Genomic DNA, 18,473 nt, shown 5'->3' on the forward strand with positions numbered 1-18,473 from the left:
AGTTGGTGAAGATCCTTTCCCAATCTGTTGGTTGATGTTTTGTCCTTTTGACAGTGTCCTTTGCCTTACAGAAACTTTGTAATTTTATGAGGGTCCCATTTGTCAATTCTTGATCTTAGAGCATAAGCTATTGGTGTTTTGTTCAGGAAATTTTCCCCTGTGTCCATGTCCTCAAGGGTCTTCCCCAGTTCTTTTCTATTAGTTACAGTATGTCTGGTTTTATGTGGAGATCCTTGATCCACTTGGACTTGAGCTTAGTACAAGGAGATAAGAATGGATCAATTCACACTCTTCTGCACGCTGTTCTCCAGTTGAACCAGCACCATTTGTTGAAAAGGCTGTCTTTTTTCCACTGGATGGTTGTAGCTCCTTTGTCAAAGATCAAGTGACCATAGGTGTGTTGGTTCATTTCTGGGTCTTCAATTCTATTCATTAATCTACTTGCCTGTCACTGTACCAATACCATGCAGTTTTTAACACAATTGCTCTGTAGTACTGCTTACCAAGATTTCTAAATTCATATTTCATAAGATTTCAAACTTTGAGAAGAATATAAGATTCTGTACCACAATATTATTTAAAACTTCCTGAGGATATACTATAAGTTCATAGTGTGATAAAATTGTGATTTTTTTTTACAGCTTTCAGGAAGACTTTTAGATCAAGATACTGAGTAGCAAAAATTAAAAAAATATTGAATATGATGTATGAAAGTTATTTGGAAGCAGAAGAACTACATTTTCCAGGTTGCTTTTCTCCTGTGGTTTTGGCTGTGAGTTACTTTCAGCTAGTGAAGATTGGAGAAAGGTAATAGCCACTGATTTCTCTCCAGCAGGGAAGAGTTTGACCAAAGGTAAAACTTAGCTTTGCCCTAGGCCATGTCATTCTCAATCAGTCGCCTGAATACAGTGGGATGATCTTTTTCTTGTGTTGTGTTGTCTTTTAATTTTGTTTTTGTTCTTCCTGCTAGCAGAAACAGTAGCTTCCTGGTCTCTGGACCAGCTGGTAGCAAACTAATTCCTTTTTGACTACTTTATTCTTCCAGTTCTTCCAATGTTCAAGTAACTTAGATCCTTCATTAAATAGACTTTGAAATGCCCATTTTCCTGACCACCCTCTATTTGATATAGGCATCATTTGTCAGCTTGTCTCATGGTTTCTGTTCTATGTCGAATGTTATAGTTCAAAAGAGAGATAGAGAAGCAGGGCCTAGTGGTACATGCCTTTAAATCCAGCACTTATGAGGCAAAGGCAGGTAGATCTCTGTGAGTTTGAAGCTAGCCTGGTTTACAAAGCAAGTTACAGCACAGCCAAACCCACTACTTAAAGAAACCCTGTCCCTTACAGAAACTTTGTAATTTAATGAGGTCCCATTTGTCAAAGGCAAAGGACACCATCAAAAAGACAAATTGGCAACCAACAAATTGGGAAAAGATCTTCACCAACCCTACATCAGATAGAGGGCTAATATCCAATATATACAAAGAACTCAAGAAGTTAAAACCCAGAAAAACCAAATAACCCTATTAAAAAATGGGGTACAGAGCTAAACAAAGAATTTTCGCCTGAAGAACTTCGGATGGCTGAAAAGCATCTTAAAAAATGCTCAACTTAATTAGTCATTAGGGAAATGCAAATCAAAACAACCCTGAGATTTCACCTTACACCAGTCAGAATGACTAAGATTAAAAATTCAGGAGACAGCAGGTGTTGTAGAATATGGAGAAAGAGGAACACTCCTCCACTGCTGGTGGGGTTGCAAACTGGTACAACCACTCTGGAAATCAGTCTGGCGGTTCCTCAGAAAATTGGGCACATCACTTCCGGAGGATACTGCTATACCACTCCTGGGCTTATACCCAGAGGATTCGCCAGCATGTAATAAGGATACATGCTCCACTAAGTTCATAGGAGCCCCATTTATAATAGCCAGAAGCTGGAAAGAACCCAGGTATCCCTCAACGGAAGAATGAATGCAAAAAAATGTGGTATATCTACACAATGGAGTACTATTCAGCCATTAGAAAAAATGAATTCATGAAATTCTTAGACAAATGGTGGAGTTGGAGAACATCATATTAAGTGAGGTAACCCAGTTTCAAAAGATCAGTCATGGTATGCACTCACTAATAAGTGGATATTAGCCTGGAAAACTGGAATACCCAAAACATAGTCCACACATCAAATAAGGTACAAGAAGAACAGAGGAGTGGCCCCTGGTTCTGGAAAGACTCAGTGTAGCAGTATAGGACAAAACCAGAACAGGGAAGTGGGAAGGGGTGGATGGGAGAACAGGGGGAGGGAAGGGGGCTTATGTGACTTTCGGGGATTGGCGGGGTGGCAGAAAAGGGGAAATCATTTGAAATGTAAATAAAAAATATATCGAATAAAAAAAAAAAAAAAGAAAAGAAACCCTGTCCCAAAAAAACAGACAGGAAAGGACAGACAGATAGGGAGGGAGATACTGAGTTGGCCAAACTTGAGACAAAGGCCACACTATTCCATGTTGCTAAGTTGGACAAAACTCATTTCACCAGCTAATAATTGAGGATGACCACAGAGATCTTACTAACTTATATACATCTTAAAATTATGCATTCTACAAAGGCTACCACCCTCAAATCTCTTTCAGGTCACACCCCAGGTTATACTTTAAACAAGACAGGGAACCACAAGTTTAGCCACTTTGGCAGATGGGAGATTTACACAACAAAGATACTGCCATAACTATTTCTTAACAACATTCCACATTCATCTTGTCCACATGACAGAATTATGCTTTTACTGATAAAATGACAAGGGACTTTGTCTTAGTTAGGGTTTTATTGCTGTGAAGATACCATGATCACAGCAACCCTTATAAAGAAAACCTTTAATTGGGGCTGGCTTACAGTTTCAGAGGTTTAGTCCATTGTCAACCTGGCAGGAAACATGGCAGTGTGCAGGGAGACATGGTGCTGTAGAAAGAACTGAGAGTTCTACATCTTCATCTGCAGGCAGCAGAAGGAGACTGGGACACACTGGCTAGAATTGAGTTTAGGAGACGTCAAAGGCCATCCCCCAGTGACACACTTCTTCCAACAAGGTCCTACCTACTCCAACAAGGCCACACGTGCATATAGTGCCAGTACCCAGGGCCAAGCATTCACTCACATGAGTCTATCAGGGCCATTCCTGTTTAAACCACCACAGACTTAATACAAAACAAGGACTTAATGATGAATGTAACCCTGCACTGCACCCAGGAGCTGCACAACAGAGACATGTAGTTTGATATGGGGATGGAGTAGTTGTATGTCAGGGCTGTCTCTTGTTAACTGTCAAAGGAATGGAGACTGATTGGAGTTAATTCTTGGTGAACAAACTCTCGACAAGCCCAAACTTTAATTAGGATACAAATTTTTCTTTCTTTCAGCTTCTATAAGCTATTAGTAAACTCTATCTTAGAAGCATATTGGAGGCAATGCTCCTCTGACTAACTTCAACTTTGTGTAACTTAATGTTTCCTAAGCAAGTTTACTAGTAAATCCTTTATAGCATCAATTTTATTACTTCAAGATTTTTCTATGCTAGAATTTTACAATGAAACCAGGTATGAAGTACTCAAAACTATTACAAGCACTACTTACCATAATCTAGCAAGTGTTCAGAACAGAATAAAACACTGACAACAAGCCGCCACTGATCCATTTTTTTTTTAAACAAGTTCAAGGCAGTAATAAGTTAGCAGAGCTTTCAAAACAGAATTTGATGTTTCTTCATGAAAATGTAATAGAATTTCCTACCTTTGTGATAAGGATTCGGTATCTATCCAGCATTGCCTGGTTGTCATGGCATCCTGCTAACAGCTGCCACACTTCTGCCCTTAGTGCCTCAGGAACACCACTCTTTACCAAGGCGAAGAGCCCTTTTGGTCGGCCACCAAGGTTATTGTGCCTGAGAAATGAAGAAAATAAACCATTCACAACCCACGTTCTGAGCTTCTGTTGCTATGGAAATAATATTTATTAGTTTATTTGTAAAGTGTAAGCCTAGCCTGGGAAGGCGCCATGCCCCAGTGTAGGGAATACCAGGGCAGGGAGGAGGGAGGGGAGCACCCTCATAGGAGCAAGGGGAGGGAGGATGGGATGGGGGATTTCTGGAGGGGAAGACCAGGAAAGGTCTTTTTACATTTTAAATGTAAATAAATAAAATATCCAAAGAAAATAAAAGTGTAAGTCTGGATGAAAAGAAAATGACTAAGAACACATCAAAAGTAGTGTTTATGCCACAGTGACATGTTAAATTATTTTTTCTCTATTTCATCCTATATTTTGTTGAACCACATTATTCCATCTTTAGGAAAAGTTTTTTCAGCATTTCACTTATATTTTTCAATTTCCATATTATGATTATGTATTAACATATATATGTGGCTTTTGTTTATATCCAACATAAAAAGAACCATTTAAGTCGCTTGAGATGGTTGTACAGCAACTTAAGTGGGTTTCCAGGGAATGACTTGAGATGCTGAAAGTGAACCACGAGCCTTGCACACCATGACAGTACCCACATCTTTACAGTCAGACTGAACTGAGCAAATGAAAACCTAAGTCCCACATTATCAGAATGAAATATGCACACCTCAGTTTCTTAAAGTCCCCACATCCTGACCCAAGTACTGTCTGGAAAGCCTCCTGCCTTGTTCACCTAATTTGGAACATTCTCTTTCTGTGGGAGCATGAGCACAAAGGACATCTAGATTTAAAATACCCAAGGTGAACCCTATGGGAAGAGCTCCTCATTGTTGTCCAGATTTGTCTTGCTGGCCTCTCTGAACTACCAGCACTCCCTAAAGAGACATCTCACTCTTTCCTAAAAACACCTAAACAAATGCATCTTGCTAAAGTGACAGCTTATGCTTATCAGTCTTATTTTCTCAAGGGCTGTTTATAATCAGAGAAAAGACAAACTTCTGCTCTCTAAAGCCAACGATCACATAGTAGCTATGCTATAACTATCAACAGCCATCTGGTCAAGAAATGGAATTACAGTTCCAGCCTTATGAGCGCAAGTCCATGCCTCACCTCCTTCCTGACACAGAGCTATGGTGGAGACCTTTTTGCTCAGACATTCTCACTTCTCACTCACAATGTCACAGAGCTGACCCTGATGTAATCACCCAAATCCAAAGCCTGAGAACGTATCCCAATTTGAACTAGCACGCCAGGCTCTAATTTCAAGTTTTAAAACTGAAAAGTCATGGAATCCATATGTCTGTTTTACATAATTGGTATCCCACATACTTCTCCAAATTATGCACACCCTTCTATCACCAGCCCAGACTGAAGTTTTGGCATCTTCCTCTGAAAATATGTTCAAAGGCTTTCTGTTTCCAACATATTGTCGTAATCTAGATATCTCTGGAGAAAATCATAATGTTCTGAACATATATATATCTAATAAGTTAATTTAACACATCAGGATTTTGTGGAAATCATTAGATTTATGACCATTCCACTTTGATTCAGCTAAACACTTGTGGTGAGGGGACTAGGAGAGATAGAAAATGAAAACTGGTAAAACTGACGAGCTCAGATAAAAATGAAGCAGAAAGACTTAATACATGAACACTTTAACACTATAAAAGAAGATATACTGCTACAGGAAAAAAGCAAGATTCAAAATAGAATATAGTTGTTATTACAGATACACACTATTTTCAACCTGCTTTTAAACATATATGACTTTAGAAGAACATATATAGTGTGTGTATATATATACATATATATATACACACATAATTAAAAAGTCCTTTAATTTTTATATTCTTTTTGAATTATTTCACTGATGCTAAAATCTTTTATAGATGTTAATAATATAAATATTTATACTTATATTAATATATTTAAACTACTATTTATATAAATATAAAATATGTAATAAAAATTAGCTTCAATTCTTTAAGGTGCCTTTATATATTTACATAAGATCTAATTTTAGTTAACTTAAGCTAACATGATTAAAGTGTTCCACAAAATATGGTACACAGAAAAGTACTAATCAATCTTGAAAAAAAGAATAATTGAATAAACTATTTGATGCCTGGAACTTCCCTGAAGCTATTTGTTTATTATTCAACTGAACCTGAGACTCTTTAAATGTTCTAAGAACTCAGATTGTAGGCTGGAAAGGTGCCTCATCAGTTAAGTGCACTGACTGCTCTTCAAGAGGTCCTGAGTTCAATTCCAAGCAACCACATGGTGGCTCACAATCATCTATCTGTAGTGGGATCTGATGCACTCTACTGGTGTGTCTGAAGACAGCTACAGTGTATTAATTTAAAAAAAATACATTAATTTAAAAAAAAAAAAAACCAAACTCAGGAGCAGCCAACACAGAGGAGGCAGCCTGCACAGGTGAGACCGGCCTTGCAGATCGGAGGATCCTGTCTGGAGGCCTCTGGCATGAGCCTTCTGGTTTCCACCTCCAGATGGGAAACATACCCGGCAACACCACGCCATCTTCAAGTGGCTCAGGAAGTCAGATATATACTCAGCAGCACCGAGGAGATAGCCAGCACAGCCGGCATTCAGAGTTGATCAGGGCCACGGAGCTACATACCCAAATACAACTACAAGAGAGTAGGTCTCATTCGCCATCTTTGCTCCTGTGACTGTGTAACAGATTGGTAGGCAGGGATTACCAGAATAGAGGATCACTTGTGACACAACCCACCAAGACTCCACCTGCACCCAGGAACTCAGCAGCACCACAGCAATTAGTGCCAGGGGAAAGCAGATCACGCAGGGTTGCTGAGATAGGCCTGCAGGCACACAGGAGGAGCAAGCACCAGCCAGTGACAGCAAGACCAACTAACACCAGAGATAACCAGATGGCAAAAGACAAACGCATGAACTTTGTAATGTCTCTGAGCCCAACTGCAAGTGTAGGTTGTCACAAGTGCTGCATTACTCACTATATACTTCATTCCCCAAACTCCCTTTTCAATTCAGTTTAGCAAGACCACTCTGTCCCTTGCTGAAAGGTTCTCACCCAAGTAATCCATGACATCTGCCCATGTCACTAACTTCAGTAGGTATTTTCAATCCTTTCAGTGCTGGCCACTCACCCATACTTGATTCTTAAATGCTTTCTTGGGGGATCAATGATAAACCCTAGTTATTATCCGCCATCCAAACTCCATCAATGATTACTTCTCCACTCTTGTCACCAGTGAGCTAATTCTTTTACTGAATTGTTTGTAGGCATAATTACCTTTGCAACATCTTTGGGGTATGTGAGCATCAACAGCATGCTAAAATCAGCAATGTCCCAATCTGAACTGACTTCTCTCAAAATCTGATTTTTTTTTCCAAGATTACCTCAACTCCAGCGATCACCACCATAATCTATCCAAACTAAAAATTCAGTTGTTACCATTGACATCACTCTCCATCTAAATCATTCCTGGCACATCATCACAATAAAAGATCTTATTTGCTCAGCTTCTGACACACTTGTGATCTCTACACTCCACTGACACTACCTGTATTTTACCTTTATATTCTTCAGTAGCCTCCTAACATACATGCATCCTTTACAGTATGTTTCTAGCTTTATAGGCAGAATGAAAGGAATAAACTTGATTCAAATAATCTGTTAGATCAGATTCTGTATAATGATTTACTGAGGATTTTGAAAGTTGAAGTCATACATATAGTCATATAAGCATATAGCTATACATATCTATAGAGGTTAATAGTCAACAATCCCAATAAACATGTTTACTGTGTTAAATAATTCAACTCAGTCAACACTCTACTTCTACCTGAGTAGAACAACATTCAGCCTTCTACATTCAAGCATTTGTTTGGCAAGGTATAATGAAAATCATTTATTTTCTACCATTAAAAATCTAGACATTATCTTATAAGCTAATATTTTTAGAAAACTGAATAACTTATACTGTCTTGTATTAACAGCCTTACTTTGCCGGCTTTCATTCAATATAACTGAAATTAAAACTTTCTATATTACCTACTTACTAAATGGATGATAACTAATGGATATTAAGCTAAATGGTAATAATATATATGACCAGGAAAAGTATGAAGTGGGGTGCATGGACAACTAAAAGTCAGAGAACCATTCTGTGGAGTGGGTTTTATCCTTCCAAGGACCAAATTCAGGGACTCCGGCTTGCATACCAAGTACCTTTACCTGCTGAGCCATCTTAATGATCCAAAAATAATTTGTTAAACTAAACAATGCTTTCAATATTTCTAGTAAAAATATGACAACATATATCCATGGTTAAGATGGACATCAGAAAGAGACAACCACACGTGCTGAGCCTTCCCTAGAAACAAGACAGATATCTAATTCAATTAATTTAAAATATACATATAAACCAAAAAAATACTAGTTATACAATAATCATTTTTTAAATATTTCTTTTTGTTGTTGTTTTTGTTTTAGTGGAGCCGGGAATTAAACTCAGGGCCTTACACACTTTAAGTATTTTAAGTATTTTAAGTAAATACTCTACAACTAAGCCAAAGCTCTAACTCTTATAATCAGTATTTTAATACAAAAATACATTCTTCACAAAGTACAATAATTTGTCTCTTATTTATTCATACAGTCTAAGCACCAAAACCACATGCCTGGTCATAAAATACACTTAATACTTTAATAAATAAATGAAGGTAAGATGAACTGAACATGTTAGATAACCAAGGCTAAATAAGTAATACTAGAGGCAAATGCTTTCACTGACTCTAATGAGATCAAATTTTATAATGTACTCCTTAGAAAATTTGATTTCCAAAAGGCTTTTCTTGAAACTGCATAGCATATAAAGGATGTTTTCAAAGACATCCACTACTAGAGAGAATTTCAAATAAAAGAAATTATTTCAAACAAAACCAGAGGTTTGAGAAAGGGATCAAAGTACCGAGAGTTTAGGAGAATGTAAAAGCAGCAGCTTGACACAGTTTTAAAATTCCCCCAAGTAAAGAATTAGAACTGAAATTTCAAGATGGGACATCAATAAGTAAAGTTTGAAATTTCTCTTCCCCTACTAGCAAGCCCCTAGATAGGCATAAGCTTTATACAAAACATAAGAAACAGTTTGTCACAGTGATTGCCTGGCATGCATGAGCTCCATTGTAAAACACCAAAAAGAAAACAAAAAGGGGAGAGAGGGTGAGGAGAGGAGGAAGAAGAGAAGGGGAGAGAGAATGGGGAAGGAAGAGGAAGAAGGAAAGTGAAGGACTAATCAAGAAGATAAATAAATTTAAGTCATTATTAAGATGAGGAATATATATTTCTGTTTTAATTTGCTTATGAGTTTTTCTGAGGCTTTCTCCCCTCAATTAGAAAAATGGAATATTATATCAGTGTGAAAAGTGAGAAAACTGTATGTTTATTCTTGGTGAATTTTAATCATCCAAGTTTCCATCAGCTTTTATCTTATGTTCCTGACAGTGTGGGGATCAGTTACGTTAAGAACACACATTTTACCAATTCTTGTGACATACACTGGGATCCAAAACTCAGGAAGGTAGCACAAGAGAGTCAAAACCTCAAGCACAGTCTAGGAAACACTAAGACCTAGTCTGAAAAGAAAAATGAAAATAAAAAATAAGAAACAAGGGAAGGAAGGCCAGAGAGTAGGGAAAGAGAAAGAAAAGGATTTACCAAAACCATAAGCCATAGAATTCTATCCAATGTGGAGAAAGAGGAACACTCCTCCACTGCTGGTGGAGCTGTAAGATGGTACAACCACTGTGGAAATCAGTCTGGAGGTTCCTCAGAAAACTGGACATGAGACTTCCAGAGGAACCTGCTATACCTCTCCTGGGCATATACCCAAAGAATTCCCCGGCATGCAATAAAGACACATGCTCCATTATGTTCATAGCAGCCTTATTTATAATAGCCAGAAGCTGGAAAGAACCCAGATGCCGCTCAAAGGAGGAATGGATTCAGAAAATGTGGTATATTTACACAATGGAATACTACTCAGCCATTAGAAACAATGAATTCATGAAATTCTTAGACAAATGGATGGAGCTGGAGAACATAATACTAAGTGAGGCAACCCAATCACAAAAGAATACACATGGAATGCAATCTCTGATAAGTGGATATTAATTAGCCCAGAAGCCCTGAATACCCAAGGCACAAATTGCATAACAAATGACTCCCATGAAGAAGTATGGAGAGGGTCCTGATCCTGGAAAGGATTGATCTAGCATTGGAAGGGAATATAAGGACAGAGAAAAGGGAGGGAGGTGGTTGGAGAAGGGATGGAGAGAAGAAGGTTTATGGGACATATAGGGAGGGGGAATCCGGGAAAGGGGAAATCATTTGGAATATAAACAAAGGATATAGAAAATAAAAATATTAAAAAAAAAAGAATTCTATCCAAAGGGCATTTTACCTTAAATCTTCTAAAATTTACTAAAAAAAGGTCATGTGAACATATTAGTACCAAGTCTTTAAACATTTCTAAACCTAAAAAAGAATGTTTAAAACAAAATATTTGAAAATTATCTTTAGATTTCCAATCTTGTATAAGATTTCTCTACACAATTTTATATTTTTTATGTCTTATCTTGATACTATTTTTAAAATAACTTAAATGAAATAAAAAGATAGTTAATGGAAAACATCTAGCAATCTTTGTAAAGGGTTAAAATCAGTTGTCTGAATATAGTTCCCTCGAGTTCTTCTAATAAATACATTTAATACTAAAAAATGTTACTAATAGAATATTCACATTAATGTTTACCGAATCTGAAGTGATATTAAATGAATATAACTCAGAAATATGTTGTTTTATTTCTTTAAAAAATATGGAGACTGAATTTTAGCTGAGAAAACTTCTCAAGAGAGAGAGAGAGGAAAGGGAGGGGAGAGAGACTGGGGAGGAAGTCTTCAGTTTAGAAATTGTTCTCCACACATAAGGCCCATCTGTTTGATATGGACCTGATCAATATATAAAAATCAATCAACACCTCCTGTAATAATTTTTTCCCTATCCCTAAGTTACTGCACTAAAAAAATTAAAAGATCATCATGTATCTTTTACATGGCGAAAACAGGCAAACCAAGATGTGGTATATCTACACAATGGAGTACTATTCAGCCATTAGAAACAATGAATTCATGAAATTCTTAGGCAAATGGATGGAGCTAGAGAACATCATACTAAGTGAGGTAACCCAGACTCAAAAGGTGAATCATGGTATGCACTCACTAATAAGTGGTTATTAACCTAGAAAACTGGAATACCCAAAACATAATCCACACATCAAATGAGATACAAGAAGAAAGGAGGAGTGGCCCCTGGTTCTGGAAAGACTCAGTGAAACAGTATTCGGCAAAACCAGAACGGGGAAGTGGGAAGGGGTGGGAGGGAGGACAGGGGAAGAGAAGGGAGCTTATGGGACTTTCGGGGAGTGGGGGGGCTAGAAAAGGGGAAATCATTTGAAATATAAATAAATTATATCGAATAAAAAATAAACAAGAGTTCAAAATGAACATAAATCCTACTTCAATTCTTAGAATTGTTTCTGAAGATGAGGGAATTACTCAAGGGGTACACTGCTTGCCTATCATGTTTAAAGACCAAAATTTAATCAGTACTACCAATAATGGTTAATATATGAAAGCAAATATTTACAATATTAACAATCTCATCTTAAAGGAATCTATGGGTGTTTTCTTTATTTCAGCTAGGACTAAGCTAAATGGGTAGGAATATGATTACTTGTAATTTTTTTAGTGGGTGTTTATTTATTTGTGATAGGCATTTATCAATTATAGTGCAATTATCTGTTTGCCTTTGTAACATGACAAAGCTTGAGAGTAAAAGCATGCCATCTTTAAATCATCAGTGTGCACTGGGGTTCCCAAGAAAAGCTGAGCCCATGAAAAAGGACCATGTGTGAGTAAGACCACTGCTTCAGTGTTAGAAAACAGCCAGGGAAATCAGGGCCAAGACAAACATGGAAACCACAGACATATAAGGTGTGCACGGAGCTCAAGCAACAGGAACTTGCAAAAGGAGTATTTCATACATGGATGCTTTTATTTTTTTTTCTTTATTGATATATTTTTTTATTTACATTTCAAATGATTTCCCCTTTCCTGGCTCCCTACTCCCCAAAAGTCCCATAAGCCCTCTTCCCTCCCCCTGTTCCTTCATCTACCCCTTCCCACTTCCCTGTTCTGGTATTCCACTATACTGTTGCATTGAGTCTTTCCAGAACCAGGGGCCACTCCTCTATTCTTTTTGGACATCATTTAATATGTGGATTATGTCTTGGGTATTCCAAGTTTCTAGGCTAATATCCGCTTACCAGTGAGTGCATACCATGATTGATCTTTTGAGACTGTGTTACCTCACTTAGTATAATGTTCTCCAGCTCCATCCATTTGTCTAAGAATTTCATGAATTCATTGTTTCTAATGGCTAAATAGTACTCCATTGTGTAAATATACCACATTTTTTTTGTGTCCATTCCTCCCTTGAGGGACACCTGGGTTCTTTCCAGCTTCTGGCTGCTACAAATAGGGCTGCTATGAACATAGTGAAGCATGTGTCCTTATTGCATGCTGAAGAATCCTCTGGGTATATGCCCAGGAGTGGTATAGCAGGGTCCTCAGGAAGTGTCATGCCCAGTTTTCTGAGGAACCGCCAGACTGATTTCCAAAGTGGTTGCACCATCTTGCAATCCCACCAGCAGTGGAGGAGTGTTCCTCTTTCTCCACATCCTTGCCAACACCTGCTGTCTCCTGAGTTTTTGACCTTAGCCATTCTGACTGGTGTGAGGTGAAATCTCAGGGTTGTTTTGATTTGCATTTCCCTAATGATTAATGATGTTGAACATTAATTAAGGTGTTTCTCAGCCCTCTGAAGTTCTTCATGTGAAAAATCGTTGTTTAGCTTGGTACCCCACTTTTTAATGGATGCTTTTAATAAATAATCAATATAAAGTTTTTATTTTCATTTCTCTGATGGCTAGGCCAAATATCTTTTAATAACTTGGCCACTTATATGTCTTATCTGGAAATTGTAAAGAACCTATGTCTTTATTTCTTAGTTCTTCATTCTTTGCCAAGGTACTGTATGTCTATCTTTACATTGTAAGTCTTCACAATTAATGCAGCAAGCCCTAAAATCAAGCACTGTGTCTTCCTACTTAATTCCTTATGCTCAAAATTATTTTGAATGTTGCAATCAATGTTTATTACATATGAGTTTTAATACAGGTTTTGTACCCACAGAATATTCTGCTGGGGATTTTACTGAAGTTTCCCTAAGAATACAAGTTATTTAGGAAACAACTGAAAATTCAATAATACTGACTCTTCAATCCCACTTCTACAGTTATTTCAGTTTCCTTTGAGTTCTTACGCTACTGTTTTCTAGTGTTCCAGCACAGAGATAGCTGTTTGCTAGAATTCTAAATAATTATTTCATAGCACTTTTGCTCATACTTTGTATTTTTTATGTTTTACATCTCTAATTTTTACTTGCTAGTATAAAAGTAGAACTGATGCTCACAAACTGACATAGTAGTCTGTAAGATTGTAAAACGAGGCCAGCAGTGGTGGCACATAGCTTGAATCCCAGCACTCAGGAGACAAATATAGGCAGATCACTGTGGGTTCTAGGCTAGCCTGGTCTAAAGAGCAAGTTCCAGGACAGCCAAAATATTTAGTAAGACTTGATGTCTCAAGAAAAGAAAAAAGTATGTAAAACAAAAGCTAGGTTGTTCCATTTGTTTTATACAAACCTTTTTTCTTTAACTATATGATATAAGATGGGAGTTATCAACCAATAGCCAATTCAGCTTATGGCCCACTCATGAAATGAAGCGCATACCTGGCATGGTTTGAGTAACCAAAACCTGAGACTAGATCACCCAGAGATCTAGGGTAAAAACCAAATAATACTGTTCTAAAAAAATTGATGGGGGAGAGTTTCTGCAGCTGCGGTGGCGGCAGCAGTGCAGCAGTGGCTGGTCCAGCTGAAGGGCCATCAGCAGTGGAACCAAGGCGACACAGGGTCCACTTAGGCCGTGCGCCCACGACCACTGACCTTCGCTGACCAGCCAGGCTACAAGCAGCTGCGGTTTTGCGGCGCCTTTTGCTGCACGGAAGCCACTTCAGAACTCGGCCTGCCGCCAGTCAGGAGAGGCTCACCTCCATCTTGGTTTCGGACTCCAGAGAGATCGGACAGACTGAGGTACACAAACATAACCCGAGGCCAACATCGAGGGGGTCTGAGCCCGACGGGCATTGGCCTGCACCCAGGCCCTGGGCTGTTCGGGGGCCATCGGGGTGCCAACCCAGCCAGGAGGTTTTTTGCCCTGGCCTGCGCACGCGCCGCCATTTTGCCTACAGGACTGCAGAGAGCTCTGGCGGGCAGAGCCATGACAGGCATAGCCTGAGGCTAACAAAGCAGGGGTCTAGGCCCCAAAAGGCCCAGGACTGACCCCAAGAACTGGGCGGCTTGGTGGGCCATCTGTGAGTCAACCCGCCCAGGAGGTTGTTAGCACAGCAGACTATCCTGGCGCATTCGGGGAGCGCAAGCGTGCACGCCCGCCATCCTGGTCACCTGGCAGACCCAATTAACAGTCATAGCCGAAGGGGAACTTTGCTTGGACCTTGGCCTCCAAGGCTTTTGCCTGGACTCAGGGCGTGGGCGGCCAGGCTAACCTTGTGTGCGCCAGCCCGGTTGGGGGATCAGCTGCCCAGCAGAATGATCAGAACACAGGGGAGGTCCCGGCAACATACACCTTCGGCGCTCCCTAGGGGTGCACACGGACTCGATCTGGTCCACAGACTCAATCTGGGGCAAGGCCTCAGGCGGGAGCCTTCAGATCAACTCTCTCTGCTTCCGGATCCAGATCAGCCTGGGCAGCGGCACCACATCTCCAGGTCCTGCAAGAGGCTAGAGGGGCTTCCGGGCGGCCAGCTGGGAGAAGTCGGTGTGCTCCCGTGAATCCAGCGGGCCCCAGCGGGAGCCTTCGGGTGCCTGCTTCGGGATCTGAACAGCCTGGGCAGCAGCACCCTGTCTACAGGCAGTGCAGGAGGTAAGCTGTGTACCAGAGGCCAACTGGGAAGGGGCAGCTTGCACTGGTGAGTCCAGCACTGACAAGACAAACTAACACCAGTGAGAAATAGATGGAAAAGGCAAACGCAGGAACGTCACTAACAGAAATCAAGGCAATATGGCAACATCTGAACCCAATTCTCCTCTAACAACATATCCTGGATACCCCATCACACCAGTAAAATAAGATTTGGATTTAAAATCACTGGTCATGATGCTGGTACAGGAACACATGAAGGACATACTTAAAGAAATTCAGGAGAAAATGGATTAAAAGTTAGAAGCCCTTGCAAGGGAAACACAAAAATCATTGAAAGAAATCCAGGAGAATACAAAAGCCAACAATGAGGAAACACAAAAAACACTTAAAGAAATACAGGAGAACTTTGGTCAACAGGCTGAGGTCATGAAAGAGGAAACACAAAAATCTCTTAAAGAATTACAGAAAAGCACAAACAAGCAAGTGAAGGAGCTAAGCAAAACCATCCAGGATCTAAAATCAGAAGTAGAAACAACTAAGAAAACTCAAAGGGAGACAACTTTGGAGATAGAAAGCCTTGGGAAGAAATCAGGGGACAGAGATGCAAATATCAACAACAGAATACAAGAGATAGAAGAAAGAATCTCAGATGCTGAAGATTCCATAGAAACCATGGACTCAACAGTTAAAGAAAATGCAAAATGCAAAAAGCTTGTAACCCAAAATATCCAGGAAATCCAGGACACAATGAGAAGACCAAACCAATGGATTATAGGCATAGATGAGAGTGAAGATTTACATCTTAAAGGGCCAGCAAATATCTTCAATAAAATTATGGAAGAAAACTTCCCTAACCTAAAGAGAGAGATGCCCATGAATATACAAGAAGCCTACAGAACTCCAAACAGACTGGACCAGAACAGAAATACTTCCCGTCACATAATAATCAAAACACCAAATGTTCTAAACAAAGAAAGAATATTAAAGGCAGTAAGAGAAAAAGGCCAAGTAACATATAAAGGAAGACCTATCAGAATCACAGCAGACTTTTCACCTGAGACTATGAAGGCTAGAAGGTCCTGGGCAGATCTCATGCAGACTCTAAGAGAACACAAATGCCAACCAAAACTATTATATCCAGCAAAACTCTCAACCACGGTAGATGGAGAAACTAAGATATTTCATGACAAAACCAAGTTTACCCAATATCTATCCACAAACCCAGCCCTACAAAGGATAATAGGAGGAAAACACCAATACAAGGAGGGAAACTTCACCCTGGAAAAAGCAAAAGAAGTTAAGTAATCAAATTTAAAAAATAACGTCAAAAATGATAGGAAGTAACAATCACTATTCCTTAATATCTCTTAACATCAATGGACTTAATGCCCCAATAAAAAGACACAGACTAACTGACTGGATACGTAAACAGGATCCTACATTTTGCTGCTTACAGGAAACACACCTCAGGGTCAAAGACAAACACTACCTTAGAGTAAAAGGCTGGAAGACAATTTTACAAGCAAATGGTCTCAGGAAACAAGCTGGAGTAGCCATTTTAATATAAGATAAAATTGACTTTCAACCCAAAGTCATCAAAAGAGACTCTGAGGGACACTTCTTGCTGGTCAAGGGAAAAATACAACAAGAAGAACTCTCAATCCTGAACATCTATGCTTTAAATGCAAGAGCACCCTCTTTCATAAAAGAAACTTTATTAAAACTCAAAGCACACATTGCACCTAACACAATTATTGTGGGTGACTTCAACACTGCACTTTCCTCAATGGACCGATCAGGAAAACAAAAACTAAACGGGGACACAATGAAACTAATTGAAGCTTTGGACCAATTAGATTTAACAGATATATATAGAACCTCATGGCACCTTCTCCAAAATCGACCATGTAATTGGTCACAAGACAGACCTCAACAAATACAAGAAGATCGAACTAATCCTATGCCTCCTATCAGATCACTATGGAGTAAAAGTGGCCTTCAATAGCAACAAAAACAACAGAAAACCCACATACACGTGGAAACTGAACAATACTCTACTCAATGATACCTTGGTCAAGGAAGAACTAAAGAAAGAAATTAAAGACGTTTTAGAACACAATGAAAATGAAAACACAACATACCCAAATCTATGGGACACAATGAAAGCAGTGCTAAGAGGAAAACTCATAGCACTGAGTGCCTCCAAAAAGAAAATGGAGAGAGCATACATTACCAGCTTAATGACACACCTGAAAGCCCTGGAACAAAAAGAAGCTATTTCACCCAGGAGGAGTAGAAGGCGGGAAATCATCAAACTCAGGGCTGAAATCAATCAAGTAGAAACAAAGAGAACCATACAAAAAAATCAACAAAACCAGGAGCTGGTTCTTTGAGAAAATCAACAAGATAGATAAACCCTTAGCCAGACTGACCAAAGGGCACAGAGAAAGTATCCAAATTAACAAACTTAGAAATGAAAAGGGAGATATAACAACGGAAACTGAGGAAATCCAAAAAATCATCAGATCCTACTACAAGAGACTGTACTCAACACAACTGGAGAATCTGGAGGAAATGGGCAATTTCCTTGGCAGATACCAAATACCAAAATTCAATCAGGACCAACTAGACCATCTAAACAGTCCCATAAAGCCTAAAGAAATAGAAGGAGTCATAGAAAGTCTTCCAACCAAAAAAAGCACAGGACCAGATGGTTTCAGTTCAGAATTCTATCAGACCTTCAAAGAAGAGTTCACACCAATACTCTTCAAACTATTCCACAAAATAGAAACAGAAGGAACACTACCCAATTCCTTCTATGAAGCCACAATTACGCTGATACCAAAGCCACACAAAGATCCAACAAAGAAAGAGAACTTCAGACCAATTTCCCTTATGAACATCGATGCAAAAATACTCAATAAAATTCTTGCCAACCGAATCCAAGAACACATCAAAACGATCATCCACCATGATCAAGTAGGCTTTATCCCGGGAATGCAGGGCTGGTTCAATATACGGAAATCCATCAATGCAATCCACTACATAAACAAACTCAAAGAAAAAAACCACATGGTCATTTCATTGGATGCTGAAAAAGCATTTGACAAAATTCAGCATCCTTTCATGCTTAAAGTCTTGGAGAGAACAGGAATTCAAGGCCCATACCTAAACATAGTAAAAGCAATATACAGCAAACCGGTAGCCAGCATCAAACTAAATGGAGAGAAACTTGAAGCAATCCCACTGAAATGAGGGACCAGACAAGGCTGCCCCCTTTCTCCTTATCTTTTCAATATTGTACTTGAGGTACTAGCTCGGGCAATTAGACAACATAAGGAGGTCAAAGGAGACAGCAGGTGTTGGAGAGGGTGTGGA

General features: G+C 39.1%; 1 protein-coding gene across 10 annotated transcripts in view; it reads right to left on the reverse strand.

The window, feature by feature from the left end:
- Rabgap1l (RAB GTPase activating protein 1 like) overlaps positions 1-18,473 on the reverse strand; it is a 622,756-nt gene that overhangs the window by 403,277 nt on the left and 201,006 nt on the right. For all 10 annotated transcript variants that reach the window (XM_052199889.1, XM_052199890.1, XM_052199896.1 and 7 more), the window contains one exon: positions 3,786-3,936. In XM_052199889.1, coding sequence (XP_052055849.1) covers positions 3,786-3,936 — 151 coding nt within the window. The remainder of the gene's footprint in view (positions 1-3,785; positions 3,937-18,473) is intronic.

The sequence above is a fragment of the Apodemus sylvaticus genome, chromosome 12 (assembly GCF_947179515.1).
Source record: "Apodemus sylvaticus chromosome 12, mApoSyl1.1, whole genome shotgun sequence".
NCBI lineage: Eukaryota > Metazoa > Chordata > Mammalia > Rodentia > Muridae > Apodemus > Apodemus sylvaticus.